The 19,162-nt window shown below is 41.9% G+C and overlaps 1 protein-coding gene across 3 annotated transcripts in view; it reads left to right on the plus strand.

The window, feature by feature from the left end:
* Positions 1-5,149: 5,149 nt before the first annotated feature.
* LOC129814337 (CMP-N-acetylneuraminate-beta-1,4-galactoside alpha-2,3-sialyltransferase-like) overlaps positions 5,150-19,162 on the plus strand; it is an 81,564-nt gene continuing 67,551 nt past the window's right edge. The window contains exons 1-2 of one of the 3 annotated variants that reach the window (XM_055867411.1): positions 5,150-5,437; positions 17,378-17,519. In XM_055867411.1, coding sequence (XP_055723386.1) covers positions 17,381-17,519 — 139 coding nt within the window. In that variant the 5' untranslated portion in view covers positions 5,150-5,437; positions 17,378-17,380. Of the gene's footprint in view, positions 5,438-5,592; positions 5,655-17,377; positions 17,520-19,162 lie in introns of those variants that run through there. The other 2 variants (XM_055867413.1, XM_055867412.1) reach the window with 2 other exon arrangements.

A 19,162-nucleotide genomic window follows, 5' to 3' on the forward strand; every position in this document is an offset into this window, starting at 1 on the left:
TCCCGTTACAGAGAGGATTATATCGAGCCTCTCATATACAGAGCTATCATGGAATAACCCTCCTCTTTCTCTACTTCCTTATAAACTCACCAAACACCCAGAGAGTGGGGCATCTCTGGGCACCCACAGCCTTGACAAGTGGCTCCAACCCTGGGTACCAGTACGAACAAACTCTCCCATGTCCCTTGGACATTTTTGTATCCAACTGTGTTCAAACTTTTGACTGCTACTGTATATGTTAGTAATATGATCCTTAATCCCTCTTTTTTTCTCCTTACGCCCCATTTTCTATCCTTCCACTTACCCTCTCTCTCTTTTTGCCTCTTTCTCTCTGTCTCGACCTCTCTCACTTTCACTCTCTCTCACTTTCACTCTCTCTCTCACTCTCTCCCTCTCTTTCTCTTTCCCGTGTTCCCAAAGCTCTCCTTTATCTCAGAGGGGTATTAGTTGCTTGGGAGGCCTTGTGCCAATCACATGGTGGTCAGGTGGTAGAGCTCAGGTTACCTCATGCCTGTTAACAACTGATTTAGGATCAGCCCGAACCTACCTTTAACCATATTCAGCTACACCACAAAAGCAGCCATGGAACAATGGCTAAAGGTTTTAAGTAACCAGGCATGGTGATAGAGTGTGAGGCTGTAGACTCATACTTAAGTCTGTTTTCTGTGTCTCGTTTGTCTTGATCTTTGGCATTAGAGCAAGGGGACTGACTGAAGATAAGATGGGTTTCTCCATCCATGAGGCAATCCATACAGTATTGCTGTCCACTGTAGATTACAGACCCAAGACAACGTGGCTCAAGCAGATATGGTGTTTATTACAGCATATCTGCTGCAACCACAGGAGGTGTGGTCAGATCACTGGTGAATTGGTCAGATCACTGGTAACAATGTCTCCTCAAAGTTTGAAGAAAATGGAGTTGAAGAACAATAGAATTAGGAGAAACTACAAATTAAAACCTGGAGTGGTTTAGATTTTTGTTTTGTTTTTTGCTTTCATGATTTGACTCGGTTTTGGTTAGAATTTGCAAACTCAAAGAACTTCCCGATGATAATTGTATATTGTTAATGATTTCTAAGTGAGTTAGCAGTGGTTATCTTATTAGGAGGAACTTCTACATGCCTTGGTCACATCCTGATTAGTGACTTCCCTACACTCCGTTCTGATCTCAATTGTCTCACTTTGGCACTGAATACTGGCCATAACTCCTGCAGTTTAACCATGACCATTTTGCACAAAATTACCTGGGGAGGACTTTTGTACTGAAACGTCTTTATGCTACATGAAAATCAAATCTACACCAGTCATCCATCTCTTGATAAAAATCTACCTTGTGCTTTTGCTCATGCACATTTAGACTGCTGCCATAGCAACCACTGTCGATCAGCCAATGGGATGATTGGGTGTGGGGGCTTAGTGGACCAGTGTTATGGTGTGATTATCCTTCTGGCGCTCAGGTGAATTTAAGGTCAGCACAACCGGTGTGGCTTTTAGCCTCTGTGAGTAACTCAATTTGTCTCTCATTTCAGGTTAGTGGACTGTTGATGCTTTAGCTGAAATTCAATGAAACCTGTTTTAGGACCCTGTACTGAGGGAAAGTATGTTTATATAATGTTTTAACAAGGATTTACGTTTCAAGTAAAATCAATGTTAATTGGATGAAATTAACAAAACAAAAGTTATTCCAAAAGTGTATTTTCTCAGCGCAGTTAAAAAATAATTTGAGTTTCAGTGTGATGAAATTCCAATGACACATTGAGGATGGCAGCCTCAATTTCCTTATTGTCCACAGGCAAAAGTACAAGGAACACTGTATAAAGGGGTCGATTTACCGCTAGCAAATACATTGAATATGGAATGGGTCTTTTTGTTTCATCTTCTTGATTAGACTTCATTTAAAAGAGCACTCTTTCTTTTGAAGTGGATCGAGTTTGGCTGTAGCTAAGTTCAGTGACATTCACCCTACAAAGTGCTGCATTTGGAGGGATAGTTCCAAAACTACATCTTTCTTTCCTCACACTTTAAGTGTAGCACATGAGGATGTGTGAAACTTACTCCTCACCATAAAGTGTTGAATTGCTAGCTTTTCGGGTTGCGCTGACAGTTAAGACGCTTCAGGACGACGGTCACTTATCCTGGCAACGCGGAGGTCCTGGATTTGAGCCTTGTGTGAGCCGAATCAGGAGTAAGCGGTACTCGCTAAACAAGCAGTGTGAAGTCCTTTACAGTAGTGCCGTGACCCGGATCTACTGTTGCGCTCAGCTCAACACTGGGGTCGCTGTTAAGTGAGTTTGAGGGCATTCACACAGGTAGCCCGATTTTAATATTTTTTCCATTAATTGGTATTTTGACCAATCACATCAGATCTTTTTCAAAGCTGATCTGATTGGTCAAAATACCATTTAGTGAGAAAAAAACATCAGAATTGGGCTGTCTGTCTAAACGCAGCCTATGTGATTATTTAATAACAAATGTTGTCCTGGGGAAGATGCAGGTGTCTGAAATGTCTCTCTTCATTAGAATAAATTAGACATTGTGTGATTCAGCATGAATGCTCTAGTTACTCCAATGTTTGAAAGCATGCAGGTTGACTGATGATTTCATGTTTACCAAGGATGAGTAAAACAAAATCACGGTGAAAGTGGCATTAAGAGGCCGTGTTTACACAGGGAGAGTAATCTTTTGCCAATAGCTGGTCTTTCAACCAATCAGATCTTTTCCAATAATTTTGTTGTAATTGAATTGCCTGTGTAAATGCAGCCAGATAAAGCATGGTTTCCCAAACTCAGTCCTGTTTTTTGCCATAGCACCACACAGCTGATTCAAATAACCAACTCATTATCAAGCTTTGGTTATTGGAATCCGCTCTGTGGTGCTAGGGCAAAAAACTAAACGTTCACCCAGGACCGAGTTTGGGAGTGTGGGAAAAGCTGATATAAAGGATATAATTTAGAGGTACTCCCCATCACCAAGCTGTCATCAACCAGTATGCCAGACTCATCTCACACTTTAAAAAAAATATATATATTTTTTTTAACATAGATCAAGACTCTCAGATGCCCATCTGGCTGTGTGACACAATATCCACCTTTAGAGAATCGTCTCATTGAAACAGACATCAATGTCCTGCTAACAGTATAGCTTCCTCCATTGTCCCTGCCCCCATATCAAACTCAAACCACTGATTTTCTGCTCGCTAACACACGTAACCGCCCCCCCCCTTGACAACATACCAACCGTTTGAGCTGTCGGGAAATATCTAATTCGATAGCTCCATCGGCGACCATTTAAGCTAGCTGTGGAGTGAGTTTACAGTACATTCTTAACTCTGTTACATGTTTATAAGTGGTTTCTTCAATTTGAAAGAGAACTGGACAATAAGATCCTGGAATATGGTTACCAGAGTCCTGTTATTGCTTAACCATTAGACATTGTAAGTGCTGGACAGCGCCACTTTGCCATACATGTCTTTACTTTACTTTGTAATAGCTAACCCATTGGGCACAAACTGGTTGAATCAATGTTGTTTCAACTTAATTTGCCAATGTATTGCGACGTCTAATCTACGTAGAAAATACATTGGACTCGAAAAAAAGTCAGCGACTATAAAAACGGTTGTTTTGAGGGTGAAATTTCAACCACAGGATTATGTCATGGTCACCAAATTTCCACAAAGACATTTAAAAATCAATTTCATAGAGAGTGTTACAAATTGAACTATATTACAATGTCCCTATTACAGGCTATTCTAAAAAGTAAGCCTAAAGGCTAATTGAGAGTGAAATAATACATTGAAGGCCACTGATGATGCTCTCCCAAGATCATGTGATGAAGAGTAGGGTTAGGGAGCATGAAGCCTACAGGCCAGTTGTGGCATGAGTCATGAGTGTTGCCAGAGCATACATTCCCTAAAGCATAGTAAAGGGCAATATCTGCCTGCCACCAGAGAATACTTCCATGAGGGCAGTTCTGATATATGGACATGATGTTGGACATTTGAGTGCATGTGTGTTTTGGTATAAATACTTCATCCTCCCACTAATCTGGCTGGCCCTGATGGAAAACAGTGGCTGTCCGGATTGTGTTTCCTGGTTGATTCAATATGAATAGATCAACCAGATTCATGAGGAATGCTTTTCCAACAGTCTTAAAGGAGTTCCCACATATGCTGGCTGCAGAATGGATGCCTTTTTCATCCTAGCCCTGATCCCAATATAGGGATATTGCTCATTTAAAAACAATAGAAACAACCATGAATAAAAGTAATTATTGTAAAACATCCAATATGTAAAAGCCATTTAAAATGTGTATCAACAACTATTGTTTCAATTAACCCCAGAATTCAACTATAAATAGACAATACAATCGGCCTAAGGTTTCAAGCTCTGGTGGATTTAAAATGTAATGATGTGAACCAAATATCCACATTTTATGGAAATGTACCTTCTCCTTGGATAGTTACATCTGTGCCATTGACTTAATTAGTTATTGATATGTTGGATTCACGTCTCCATGTTACCAAAAATCTAGTTAGTTAAAGAATAGGACTAAATCAAATGTAAACTTCAATGGAGGTGATGGGGGCATGTGAGCATGTTATTTTCTTTTAAATTATAAAATCACCTGTAAGTAACATCAAACCAAATATGAAGTTGATTTTAATTTATTTCAGGTGATTTGCACATAATTGTTTTACACGTGTTCTCATGCCCCTACCACTTCCATTGAAAGTTAGCTGAAGTTTGTAGTGGCTGTTTAAAGAAGACTGAACCATGGATGACAGTTTATCTTGGCCTAAAGACTACTTTCAGGGTGAGGAACCATCTAACACCAAATTGTAAAATAGTGAACTACTCCTTTAAATGGTTGAAAGCCACAGTGATAGACATTTGTGTGAAAACTAAACAAAAAATCCGACATTGTTTTTTCATTGGAATTTGGTTGTGCTCTTTGATGGTTGAAAGCATAAAAAAATAACACATTGTAAATTCTAACTTCTGGCTGTCTTTTTGAGTGGGTGAATATAGGTTGTAATGTCATTGATCAACGTCTCAACGAAATATTATCCATTGAATTATCATTTTTTGGGGGGTATTTTTTTTAATATATGATTTTTTTACCCCTTCCAAATCCGTGATATGCAACTGGTAGTCCACGTTGAAATGACATGTGTGCACAGTGGGATGTGAGGAACATGCTGTTGAGCAAGATGGTTTGGAGAAAAAAGAACGGGGCGCGAGCGAGCGGTCGCGTGATTTAAAAAAAACATTTAGGGAGATTTTCTGAAGTCTGAACGTCTTCAATTCTGCTAAACTGAGTTCTCGGGATTAACATGATGATGGTCGGTGAAGGAGGGGGAATACGGTGGCGACCTCTTCGTTGTTTAAACTAGTCTAGCCTTTTCTCAACGGGCAAATCTGAAAAAGGAGAGGATAAGGTAACGACCAAAAACGAATCTGTTTTCTTGTAGCCAGCTCGATGTATTGGGGAGAAGGTCCTGTTTTTATACGATGTAGGACATAGGTGAATGTTAGCTAGTTAGCTAGCGTGTTTTTTTGAGACAACCGCTATCTTGCCTGGCTTCCAATCATTCTCGTTTGATGTCGCCTTGGTTAGCTAGCTAAGTGTTTAGCTAGGTAACGCACCTACCTAAGGTAATGTTTTTGTAAATGACTATCGTGTATACAGTTTGCAGTGGTGATTGCAATAGTTATATTCAATAACTAATTTAGGAACCTCACAAACCCAAGGCAATTTCACCACCGTTTATTTGATTTCACTGTGAAGCTAACGTTAGCTAACAAGTCAAGAGTTAGCTGAAGAAGTTAGCTATCCGTACTAATTTTCTTTTCTGTGGGTTTTGTGGGTGCCAACCCGACTGCTACTAGGGAAAAGTCATTTTATGTCCAACAAGCTGCCTACATAGTTTTTATTGAGAAACGGCTGCATTTCTGCATATAGAAATTGGGATTAATGGACCGTTATTTTCCTACGTGACGTTACGTGCTAGAACGTTAACCAGCTAGAACAAACCTGGGATGTAATCCTTAGCCAAACAGTTTCGCAACTAAAACTAGAGTTTCTATGCTGGGACACTTTCAGTTAGGTCCCTCCCGTTCTGTTTGCTTCCGTTTTAATACGTTTTTTGTAACAGAATCGGCGTAATGAATACGGACGGACTGGGACTAGAATTCGGCCCTGACATTTTATCCACTCCAGCCCACATCACTGCCTGCTCCGCACTGAAAACGGCAGTACTGTTTTCAGTACTCCAGCACCCTACACTTGTGAGGAGAAAGACATTTAAAAAAATGTTTTATGCAATTGGCGAACACATTGGGAGGAATCTTAGACCATTCCTCTATACACAATTTTTCCAGATTCTTAATATCCTAGCCTGCGTTTATGGACTGTCCTCTTCAATTCAAACCACAGGTTTTCAATGGCAGAGACTGAGATGGCAATTGCAAAATGTTGATTATGTGGTCAAGTAACCTTTTCTTTGTGGATTTTGATGTGTGCTTGGTTATTGTCTTGCTGGAAGATCTACTTGCGGCCAAGTGTCCACCTCCTGGCAGAGGCAACCAGGCTTTTGGCTAAAATGTCCTGGTACTATGGGGCTATTTTGCTTCCACTGGTCCTAGGGCCCTTGTTAAGGTCAATGGCATCATGAGCTTTACCTAGTACCAGAATATTTTAGCCAAATACCTGGTTGCCTCTGCCAGTAGGCGGACACTTGGCCGCAAGTGGGTCTTCCAGCAAGACCGTTACCCCAAGTACTAATCAGTCAACCATTTCTGTACCAGTGACTGGTGAGACATGGTACTCGTCCTGTTTTTTTACCAGCTGATGTTTAAAACCAATGCAATATGTAAAAACACCAACTCATCACTGTAACTGTACGTCTGCTCTAGCCATTTTGTTTGCCGCCTTGTTGTGCTGTCTTATCTGTCTCAGCACCTTCTCTCTGTTGTCACTGTTTTCTCTCTGCCAGTCTGCTTAAGCCTTATGTTCTAATAGCCAAGCTAACAACATAAGCTATATTGCAAATTAGTGCCTGTCATGTATTCCCCTGAATCAACAGCTACTGTATCCTAACAGCCTGGCCTCATAGCCATACAAAACATAATTTATGTATTTCTGATACCTACTAAAGGTTACTTAAGACAGACAAAGTAGGGAAGTTGGACGCACCAATATCATACCTCCCCTCTTAATGTAATGGTGAGAGGTTAGCATGTCTTGGGGGGTATAATATTTGTGCGTTTAACTTTCTCACATCATTCACGATTCATTGAGGATTATCCGTAATCATGGAAGCACCCACATTAATGTAGAAATGTTTAGAAGCGTTCTATTCTTATTTAAAAATTAAAGTTACTCCAAAATGACACTACATTATTTATCGTTAATTTCTATTGGGCACAAAATAATCTGAAACACAACCAAAACAAACAGCAAATGCATCCATGTTTGTAGTCAAACGCTTGAAGTAGTTATTGCGTGCTATGAATATAGGATCAAATACTTAACTTTTTACTACACTGAAAAAAAATATAAACGCAACATGCTTCAATTTCAAAGATTTTATGGAGTTAAATCATATAAGGAAATCAGTCACTCTAAATAGATGGGTTAGTCCCTAATTTAAAATAAATAAATTTATATTTAACCTTTTATCTAACTAGGTAAGTCAGTTAAGAACAAATTCTTATTTACAATGATGTCCAAACCTGGACGACGCTGGGCAAATTGTGCGCCACCCTATGGGACACCCAATCATGGCCGGATGTGATACAGCCTGATCTATGGCTTTCACATGACTGGGAATCCAGATTGCATTTTTTAAAAAGGTAGGGGTGTGGATCAGAAAAGTGGTCAGTATCTGGTGTGACCATAATTTGCCTCGCCTCATGCAGCTCGACACATCTCCTTCGCATAGAGTTGATCAGGCTGTTGATTGTGACCTGTGGAATGTTGTCCCACTCTTCAATGACTGTGCAAAGTTGCTGGATATTGGCAGGAACTGGAACACGCTGTCTTACACGTTGATCCAGAGCATCCCAAATGTGCTCAATGGGTGGACGTGTCTGACGAGTATGCAGGTCATTTTCATCTTCCAGGAATTGTGTACAGATCCTTGTGACATGGGGCTGTGCATTATCATGGTGAAACATGAGGTGATGGCTGCAGATGAATGGCATGACAATGGGCCCCAGGATCTTGTCACGGTATCTCTGTGCATTCAAATCAAAGTTTATTTGTCATGTGTGCCGAATACAACAGGTGTAGACCTTACAGTGAAATGCTTACTTACAGGCTCTAACCAATGGTGCGAAGAAAAAAAAAAAAAGGTATGTGTGTGTGTAGCTAAGTAAAGAAATAAAACAACAGTAAAAAGACATTTGAAAAAAAGAGTAGCAAGCTATATACAGACACCTGTTAGTCAGGCTTATTGAGGTAGTATGTACATGTAGGTATCGTTAAGGTCCTGGGCTGGTGTGGCTACACGTGGTCTGTGGTGAGGCCGGTTGGACCTACTGCCCAATTCTCTAAAACAACGTTGGAGCCGGCTTATGGTACAGAAATGAACATAACATTTTCTGGCAACAGCTCTGGTGGATTGCACAGTCCCTCAACTTACGACATCTGTGGCACTGTGTAGTGTGACACAACTCAACATTTTAGTGGTCTTTTATTGTCCCCAGCACAAGGTGCACCTGTGTAATGATAATGCTGTTTAATCAGCGGCTTGATATGTCACACCTGTCAGGTGGATGGATTATTTTGGGAAAGGAGAAATGCTCACTATCAGGGATGTGAACAAATTTGTGCACAGAATTTGAGAGAACTAAAAAAAATTCAGCTCAGGAAACATGGGACCAACACCTAATTAACATATTTTTCATCAAATTTTATTGGTCACATGCACGCACGTATTTTAGCACCTGTTTTTGTGGGTGTAGCGAATTGCTTATGTAGTTTGATTGTTAGTTCTCAGATTCTATTAAATACACTGCTCAAAAAAATAAAGGGAACACTTAAACAACACAATGTAACTCCAAGTCAATCACACTTCTGTGAAATCAAACTGTCCACTTAGGAAGCAACACTGATTGACAATAAATTTCACATGCTGTTGTGCAAATGGAATAGACAAAAGGTGGAAATTATAGGCAATTAGCAAGACACCCCCAAAAAAGGAGTGATTCTGCAGATGGTGACCACAGACCACTTCTCAGTTCCTATGCTTCCTGGCTGATGTTTTGGTCACTTTTGAATGCTGGCGGTGCTCTCACTCTAGTGGTAGCATGAGACGGAGTCTACAACCCACACAAGTGGCTCAGGTAGTGCAGTTCATCCAGGATGGCACATCAATGCGAGCTGTGGCAAAAAGGTTTGCTGTGTCTGTCAGCGTAGTGTCCAGAGCATGGAGGCGCTACCAGGAGACAGGCCAGTACATCAGTAGACGTGGAGGAGGCCGTAGGAGGGCAACAACCCAGCAGCAGGACCGCTACCTCCGCCTTTGTGCAAGGAGGTGCACTGCCGGCGCCCTGCAAAATGACCTCCAGCAGGCCACATAGAGCTCTCGTTTGGATTTTCCGCCGAAGTGATACGTCTTCCATATGAGATTCAGAAGATCGTACACGACAGACACCTTTTGGCTCTTTCTTCTGAATGGTCAGTATTGCCAGCTCTAGCCTGTGAAGTATTGTTTAACATTCTCTGCTAACCAATAAAACTAAATCATAGAGAGGTTTGTAACAAATAAATTGTGGCATACAGTGGATCGGGATTATATGCCCCCCTGCCTCTCTGCAGGTGGGCAATCACTCCCCCACGGTGGCCCATGTTCACTGAGGCAACATCTACCCCGAAGGAGATGGACTTCTTCATCCATGACCCTCCGTCCTCCTCTGGGAAAACAGTATGAAATGTGGCCTTGGTGGCATCCAAAACACCTCGAATGACAACACAAACAATTATACAAAAGTATTTCTGACAAACTAAATTCTATCCGTTACGAATAATGATTAAACTTGACACAATAATGAAGCCTATAAAGAGAAACAACTTACCAATGGCATGGGAGTGCTCAAGGGTCTGTTGTCCCACCAGGAGATTGACTGGCTTCCCATCCTCCAACAAGCGCACATAGACACTCGCATTTGGTGTTGGGTATATCAGTGTCTATTAGAATGACAAGATACTTTGCGGCTTTCAGCTTCGTTGACAGGCTCTCTCATTATGTCAGCAATTTGACCGATCATCTCCGCACATCTTACATCATTGTCGTATGTGGGATTAATGTCAACTCCATTTTTGTGGTGGAGTCTAAGCGGCCCAAATTTGACGAAAGGTTCATCTTTCGAATTGAAGTATGCAATGTATATCTTTATTTTCAGCTGCCTCCTCTTCTCCTCCTCAGATAGCAGCACTTGCCTCCCCATGCTGCTGACACCGTGCTTGATGGTTTCTCCTTTCTCAACAGGTACAGATCTCTGTACTGGATATGCCGCTGCGAGATGTTAGCATAGCGAAAGATATCTCTTTTCAGATGCGGGTTTCCTGACACGAAGGACGAGTTGCCCGCTTGTTTCTGCCCTCTACAATATTTGCAGAACATGATGTTTTCGAACTTTAGCCATGGGAACATTTTGAGCCAATTCGCATTGAATCTATATGTTCTCCCTCCGCCGGCTACAGTGGACATTGAAGTGACAGCAGGGGTCACCGTAGCTTCGCCAACGTTGTTTTCAGCAGCTTCGCCAACGTTGTTTTCAGCAGCTTCGCCAACGTTGTTTTCAGCAGCTTCGCCAACGTTGTTCTCAGCAGCTTCGCCAACGTTGTTCTCAGCAGCTTCGCCAACGTTGTTCTCAGCAGCTTCGCCAACGTTGTTCTCAGCAGCTTCGCCAACGTTGTTCTCAGCAGCTTCGCCAACGTTGTTCTCAGCAGCTTCGCCAACGTTGTTCTCAGCAGCTTCGCCAACGTTGTTCTCAGCAGCTTCGCCAACGTTGTTCTCAGCAGCTTCGCCAACGTTGTTCTCAGCAGCTTCGCCAATGTTAGCCGCCATGTCAACGTTAGCCGCCTCAGGTAAACCTTGTGAAGAGGCTTCATTAGTTTAACCTTGCGAATCCCCCTCGTCGGATTCTCTTTAAAATAAAATTGGCTTAATTTTTAGCGATGTCTGCACGTTAATTTATAGCCTATATTGATACTTTTTTTCCAGTGTTCACCTTTCTCTCACTCTGACTGGACTGCGTCATCACAGAAAACTCTACTGTGGTTGGCGCATGCCACTTGTGGAATGTGGGACTTGTAGTTTTTAAACAATTAGCAGCGGGGGAAAAATTGATTACGGTAGGTTGTAATCTTTACTCGCACACTGTGCTCGTAAATTATTTTTCTGGTTCGCACATATCTATTTTTAGGGGCAAATGTGAGTGAAATACTCGCACTGTAGAGCCCTGTTAACTGTGGGACCTTTATATAAACGTGTGTCTTTCCAAATCATATCTTTTTGGTATTTCGGTTTTCGCTTTGTCATTATGGGGTATTGTGTGTAGATTGATAATGTTTTAAAATCAATTTTTAAATAAGGCTGTAACGTAACAATGTGGAGAAAGTGAAGGGGTCTGAGTACTTTCCGAATGGATTGTATATAGTTGATTTTGTTAAAACATTGTTTATATGAAAAAGTAACTTGAAATGTGTTTCTACCAATCGATTGGTCGAAAGAACAGACAACTTTTGGTCAACCAATATTTATTTTGTTGTCGGGGACAGCCCTAGTATACATATTCCGGTCTCTGACATTGCTCGTTCTGATATTTCTTAATTTCCTTACTTGTTTATTTTTCTGGATTGTGTTTTTTATTGCTAGGTTACTGCACTGTTGAAGCTAGAAGCACAAAGATGGCGCTGCACCTGCGATAACATCTGCAAATGTCTGTACTCGACCAATAAACTTTGATTTGACATGAAATCCGTCGAAACACCTCAAAGCGAGACCTGGTGTCATCGGATCATTTTTCTGATCAGCAAAAAAACAAAAAGGGAGACAAATATAGCTTTGCTTTCCATTTATTACTTAAAGAACACTTACAGCAAGGAACTTTTCAATGAATCTTAAATATTGAATTCTCAATTGTTAAAGTGCAATATGAGGCATGATACCTTCTTCCTTTGAACAATAGTGAATGAAAAAATATGCTGTGTCCACATAGAAAAAAGCAGACCTGAGCTTATAACTTCAAATTATTTTTCAGAAAGATGTCTACATTGTCTGGGGAAAGGGTAGACCTCTTTGCAGTCACTATGTCCCCTGCCGTGGAGAACACCCTCTCGCTAGGAATTGAAGTGCCAGGCACAGCCAGGTAGTGCCTTGCCATCATGGCAATGTGAGGGTATTTGCACTCATTGCTTTTCCACCATGCCAGTGGATCAACATCCACTGGCATGCCTCTTGCTGCCTTGTAGGATGCCACCACCTCTTTGATGGTGTTGGCAAACGTCTTGTCTGTGTCCTTGCTCGCAAAGCTCTCCCCGAAAGCTCCTTCATGGCTGAATTATTTTGTGGAGGAGATGCCTCTGAGTCTGCTCCTGTCGGCTCAGTGGCTTGACCCTGCAGAAAGAAATGATCTATTAAACTATTTTCATAGAGCTATAATTGTGGCAATAATATTTAATAAAAGCCATTATTATTCCATATCAAAAATGGATGATTCTAATAGCAATAGCATAGACTAAGATTAGACTGCAGTATGTTCATTATTTAAGTAATTCAGTCTTATTTTTTATATTGTTTTGCCTCTTCAATGCCCACAATCTCAGTGGTGAGATCACTGTATGTCCTCCGGCGTAGGGCAGGGTCTAGGTGAGACAGGGACTTGGACCTTGGATCCAGTGCAGTAGATCTATGAAGGTAGTCCTGTACATTAGGGGGGTATCTGAGGTTCATGTCCTCCCTAATGGCAGCCCTGACATCTCTAGTGATGGTGCTGTCTTCCTCACTTGGGGCCATGGATTGTAGAATCCTTGTTTTCATTGGTAGGATCATGGACACAGAGTTTCACACAGTTTCAGTGCTCAATAGGGTTGTAACTGTTTTGAGGGGTTTGAGCACCTGGAGGACCTCCTCTGCCACTTTCACGTTATCATCAGACAAGGTGCCGATTTTGTGTGCGTGTGTGTGTGTGTATATATATACAGACAGACAGACTAATCCCTGGGGGGAGAAAAATTATATATATTTTTTTCAAAAACTAAAAAGTACTTCTCCCCCCAGGGATTAGTTTGTCAGTGCAGAGTATACAGATTGCTCCTGCTTAAGATGGCGCTCCAACATGTCATAAGTGGAGTTCCATCTTGTTGTGACATGGTGTATGAGCTTGTGGGTCGGTAGCTGTAGCATTTCCTGCTTGGTCGTAAGCACATGAGCAGCTGTTGTGCTTCGGTGGAAACCCCCCCCCACCTTCCTGATCCTCCCAAGGAGGCGGTCCATCTGATTCACCTAGATTCCTCTTTGGCATGCTAAATTGATCACATGTGCAAAGCAAGCCATCTGTGGCCCCAGTCCAGCCTCTATCACTGCATTTACTTGGTTCTTGGCATTATCTGTGGTGGTTGGGATATTGCTATTGGGCCTCTCTAGTGTTCACTCTGCTACTGCTAGCAGTACCTGCGCCAGATTTGTGCCTGTGTGACTCTCGTAGAGGGGGCGTGTCTGTAGCACCGAACTTCGCATCTCCCACTCTTCTGTGGTGTAGTGAACAGTCACGTAGCTTTCCATTGCCCTCGAGGTCCAGCCGTCTGTGGTGAGGGCAACAGAGGATGCCTTAGATAATTTGTCATCAATTTAGATTTTTTCCTGTTCATAATGATCTGGCACCATCTTCATACTGGAGTGGGTGCGCCAGGGGATTTCGTAGCGTGGCTCAAGCACTTTCACCATATGTTTAAACTCTTTGTTTTCCACAACAGAGTATGTCTGCAGCGATAAACATCCCAATAGATTTGGTGACGGCTTTAGCCCGGTCTGATTCTGCAGCAAAGGGCTGCTTAAATGCCGCGGTGAGAAGTTGGCTCCCGCACTGACACACCAGGGTGATGATGCTTTAATTGTGTGGTCATGCTCGATGTATTTCCATGATCCTTACGGCTTTCTTGTGGCACAATGCTTACACACCGTAGTGGTGTTGTCTACCACCCTTCTTCCATATTTGACAGGAAAGCCAAAATGCTCCCATACATGAGACTTAAATGAAGCGGGAGGCTTTTCCACTTCTTCAGCTCCTCCGCTAGCCATGCTATCACCGCTCTTTATGTTTTCTTTTCTTTTTGCAAGGCGAGCATCCAGGATTGATTCAAAATGCCCCGTTCAAGTGAACAGGACACACAACTGCTTTAAAAACAAAAAACAAATCAACCTTCCGGCTTCAGAGTAAATACAGCACTCATCTGTCTTGTCTTTATTTTTTCACTGTAACTCTGCATCGATTTAGGGAATTATTACTTTAAAAAGTAACAGCGGCAGTTAAACGATTTCACACTACGATGGTTAAACTTTGCAATTGATCCGCGGTTCACATGCGTGCTGAACGGTGGGGGGTAATCCGTACGGATCACAGATCAACCACTGTCCGTTACACCACTAGTTGTCAGCCAACCCCTCTAAGAGCAGCACATCAGTGTTTCCTCTAGGATGTTGGCAAGAGTTTTATGTAGAACGACTGCGAGGTCCTTCTGGTGACTTTTTAAATGAACATTCTACTTCAAAGTGCATGACAATTAATTATGTTGACACCATCTGAAATATAACTAATGGGCAACTTTGTTAAAGAAAGGCCCCTGAACTCTGTATTTTCTGAACTATGCAATGATATGGGCAGCAACCATGTGAGGCTTTTTCAACATACAGAAGTGTGCTGGTTATCAAGGGGCGAAGTATTGACATGTTTTTTCTAAATTGAGAGACGAGCTTAAAGTTTTCTTTTACTGACCATAATTTTCACTTGTCTGACCGCTTGCATGATGAGTTTCTCACACGCTTGGCCTATCTGGGTGATGTTTTTTCTCGCCTGAATGACCTGAATCTAGTATTACAGGGACTCTCCGCAACTATATTCAATGTGTGGGACAAAATTGAGGCTATGATTAAGAAGTTGGAGCTCTTCTCTGTCTGCATTAACAAGGACAACACAGGTCTTTCCATCATTGTATGATTTTTTTTGTGTGCAAATGAACTCAAGCTTAAGGATAATGTCAAATGTGATATAGCGAAGCACCTGAGTCATTTGGGTGCGCAATTATCCAGGTACTTTCCCGAAACGGATGACACAAACAACTGGATTCATTATCCCTTTCATGCCCTGCCTCCAGTCCACTTACTGATATCTGAACAAGAGAGCCTCATCGAAATTGCAACAAGCGGTTCTGTGAAAATGGAATTTAAATCAGAAGCCACTGCCAGATTTCTGGATTGGGCTGCACTCAGGGTATCCTGCCTTGGCAAATCGAGCTGTTAAGACACTGATGCCCTTTGCAACCACGTACCTATGTGAGTGGATTCTCAGCCCTCACTAGCATAAACTCAATACAGGCACAGACTGTGTGTGGAAAATGATTTAAGGCTTACACGGAACCCAAACCGGCTGCGCGCGTGCGCCATCGTGCATAAATGTATTTTGTCCCCCTACACCAAACGCGATCACGACACGCAGGTTAAAATATCAAGTGTACTGCTTTGACTTGACTGTTTGTCTTTGACACACGCTTTTGTGTTGTTTCTCAGTCACGTTACACCGTTTTATTGGATGTAATCTTTCTATGATTAGTCCTGTCACAGGCGTAGAATCTTCAAGTCCTATAGTATGCCTTTGCTTTTAACCCCTCGTCATCTGTTTGTTTTTCAGCTCCTCCTTCGCTTTTCTAGTGGTCCCTGTAAAGAGAAGTAATGTAATCATATTTCAACACTAATTCAGCTCAGTGAAGTTGCCTTGCTCCGCAGTTTTTTTGAAGACTAGTGTTTGCACAAGCCCTTAGCTGTTCTGTGAGAGAGAAAGAAGGAAAGTGAAATGGAATTTGAATTGTGGCTCAGTTTTACATTTCACGCCCACAATCCAAGCTGTGTAATGTGTTTCGACAGGTTCTGTGAGTGATAAAAGTCAACAAAGATTATTGGAATTTGCAGGTGAGGCAAAATTTACATTGCTGGATTAGATTTTTTTAACATTAGGGGCCGTGTTAATTTGGACATGGCACAGTATATTGTAGAAGATATTAAAGGAATGGTTTCATTATCCAGATCCAGCCACTATTTCTTCGGTGCTGCGCTCAGATCTCAGGGCATAGTGGCTTTTCCTTTTGTCTCAGTGGAAACAAGGAAACCGATAGTAGAGGAAGCCAGTTGGATAATATTACCTCAGTTATGGAGAGAATGAGACGTTTTTTTAATTTCCCAAAACATAAAAAATGTCTCCTCACAAGACTATACTGTATGATTAGCCTAGTTTGAGTGTTGGCTCAGCATAAAATCCTTCTTTAACTACACAGTGTTGACCACTTTCAACCATTGCAGTTTCTTAAGTAGCTGACAAGCAGGGTGTGCTTTACCTGTTAAAACAGACTTCTTTATCTTCCCCCTCCCCATGAGCACTGATCTTAGCATAATGGAAAAGTGAAACTAATAGCACTTATTGGTGATCCACCTTATTGCATTAACACCGCATTGGGTAGTCTTAGATCGCTCTCTAAAGAGCGTGAAGGGTTGTCCCGAGGATTTTTTTAACAAGGTTGTGGCGACACTAAGTACAACCGAGGGGAGCAGAGATATTTGCGTGTTTGAACATCTGTAACTGCCATTTTCTGAAATCTAGAGCAAAAAAATTATATTTAAAAATATATATATAAAAAAAACAAGAGTAGATTGGGTAAGGTTTGACATGGCCTAAGCCAGGGATCATCATTTATTTGTATTATTTTTCATGAGTGGATGGTGGGGAGCCGGAACAATTTGTACTGCAAATTGACTGCAAGAAGCCTGGACAGATATAATGTTTGACTCAAACGTAATCATTTTAAACCTTGCTTACCTTTTTTGTATATGATCACGTGTCTCTTTATTTTGTATGGGAATACTTGTACAGATTTCCAGAATGTAAAATCAATTGGAGCTGATATCCTGGTGTCTTTTATGTCCAACAATGAAAATGCTACATTTGTTTGTTGCTCAGAACTTGGGGGGATGGGGGCAAATAAAACACACCAGTTGGGGAACCCTGGCCTATGCCATTTCTCACAGCCAGACAGCCTATTTGCACACAACACTGACTCCTTCATCCTCAACTCCATTTCCTCCTCTGCATCTGTCCTGTAGGTGATGTGCCATGTGAATGACGTGAGAACCACCATGAAGCCCTCACACAAGCTGCTGTTCGTCCTGTGCCCCATGCTGGTCGTGGGCTTCATCTACTACTCCTCTGGGAAGCTACACCTGCACGTATGGGGCCAGAAGCCACGTGAGTTACACTAGACAGCCTACGCCTCTCTCCAATCATCCATCCATTCGCCTGTCTATTTGCTAGACTGCTGGTCTGCCTCTTTTTCAATTGACTTGCTTTTCAGTCTGTTGATTTACCTGTCTTTGTATTTGCTACTGTCTCTCTGTCTGTCAACCTGTGTGCTTGTCAGTCAGTCCATTGTTCACGGATGGTCTGTCAGTTTGTGTGTCAAGTCTTCCTCACTTCCTGTTGTTGTTTCGGACCACAAGCGTATCTCGATTTGCCCGCTAGTCCCATCAGTCAATGCCTCCCCCGGTCCCCTTGGGAGAGCTTAATTAGAGTTGATGTACAGCCGCTCAGACTCCCTGCTACTAGACAGGATTGCAACAGACCTTGCAAGACAGGTCTAGCTCTTTGCTATATACTGTACATGTATTACTATTCCCTAGGTAGCCCATTTCTCTCATTCATTTCCTGTAGTTGACGAGGACTACATTTCCACCTGGACTGTACTTCTACAGCAGGGTTTTCTAACCCTCAGGTTTTATATATTTTTTTCTGGGCAAAAGACATTTAGATTTTTACAGTCTTATGTCTAACAAAATTGTAAGAACACCAGGAAATCATCTCCAAGTGATTTTCATTTTGTAAATCTGTTTACAAATGTAAGCTAGGTTTGATATGATTGTTTTATGCAAATATTATATCTGTTTGGGTTTCTTGCGGTCAATTTGCCAAATTATTTGTAATCAAGTTCCGGCCCCCCGACCATCCTCTGTGGTCAGTGCCCGAACCCACCTGGCAGTTCTGGATACTGGCTGGTTATGAATCAGGGTGATGGAGAGGGTTACGTAACGGTGGAAAATCTGAAACCTGACAGGGCGTGGATGGTGGGGTGATGTTTCACTAGTGCGGGTCCCTGAAACTGTTCTTTGTAACCAGTAGAGGGGGCTAAAAGATTCCCAATAACATGCCCTGGAAATATTTGAACTGGTAGGCGGAGGTGTGTTTCATATCAGCAGGGAACACTGTGTTTGTGCTTCTCAGTGGAAATGTTTTTTGTTTTGTGCTTTAGACTATGGTTGCCTCTGAGAAACATGTAGCCGGAGACGTTGTGTTGAAGGAAGCTTGAGGGGCTACAAGAATATCAGTTTGACACTTCAAGTTTTGGGGTCTTGTCCACCGGAGGGTACAGTAACAGCACAGTGAGACAGGCGTCCGAGAGGGGACGCCTAGCTTTTGGATGCCATCCTAAGTATCGGACTTCCTCAAGTAACTTGTCTTAATCTTTGTATACTCCTCCCAATTAAATTAGTCATAAACATTGGAATTTTAGATAGGTGTGCTCCTTCAAAGAAACTTATTTGAGTCTTTCATTTCACTCCTCTGAAGATGTATTTTTTTTTTGTCATTTGAGTTATTCCAAAATGATGAATTAGTTATTTGAAATATATTCAGAAATGATTTATGAGGGTTCCGAAGTCACTGTTTCCAATTATATTTCTCACAACACCAAGATGGCAAATTTTTATTCCCGAAAAATATTATTTGGGAGTTGGAGCTTTTTGCACGCTGCTGCCAGATGTTGAGGTCCCGATGTTTTGTTTGTCCAAGAGGACAGGTAGCATGTTGACAAGTCCCTTTTGTGTGCTCTCCCAAAC

The sequence above is a fragment of the Salvelinus fontinalis genome, chromosome 17 (assembly GCF_029448725.1).
Source record: "Salvelinus fontinalis isolate EN_2023a chromosome 17, ASM2944872v1, whole genome shotgun sequence".
Lineage (NCBI taxonomy): Eukaryota > Metazoa > Chordata > Actinopteri > Salmoniformes > Salmonidae > Salvelinus > Salvelinus fontinalis.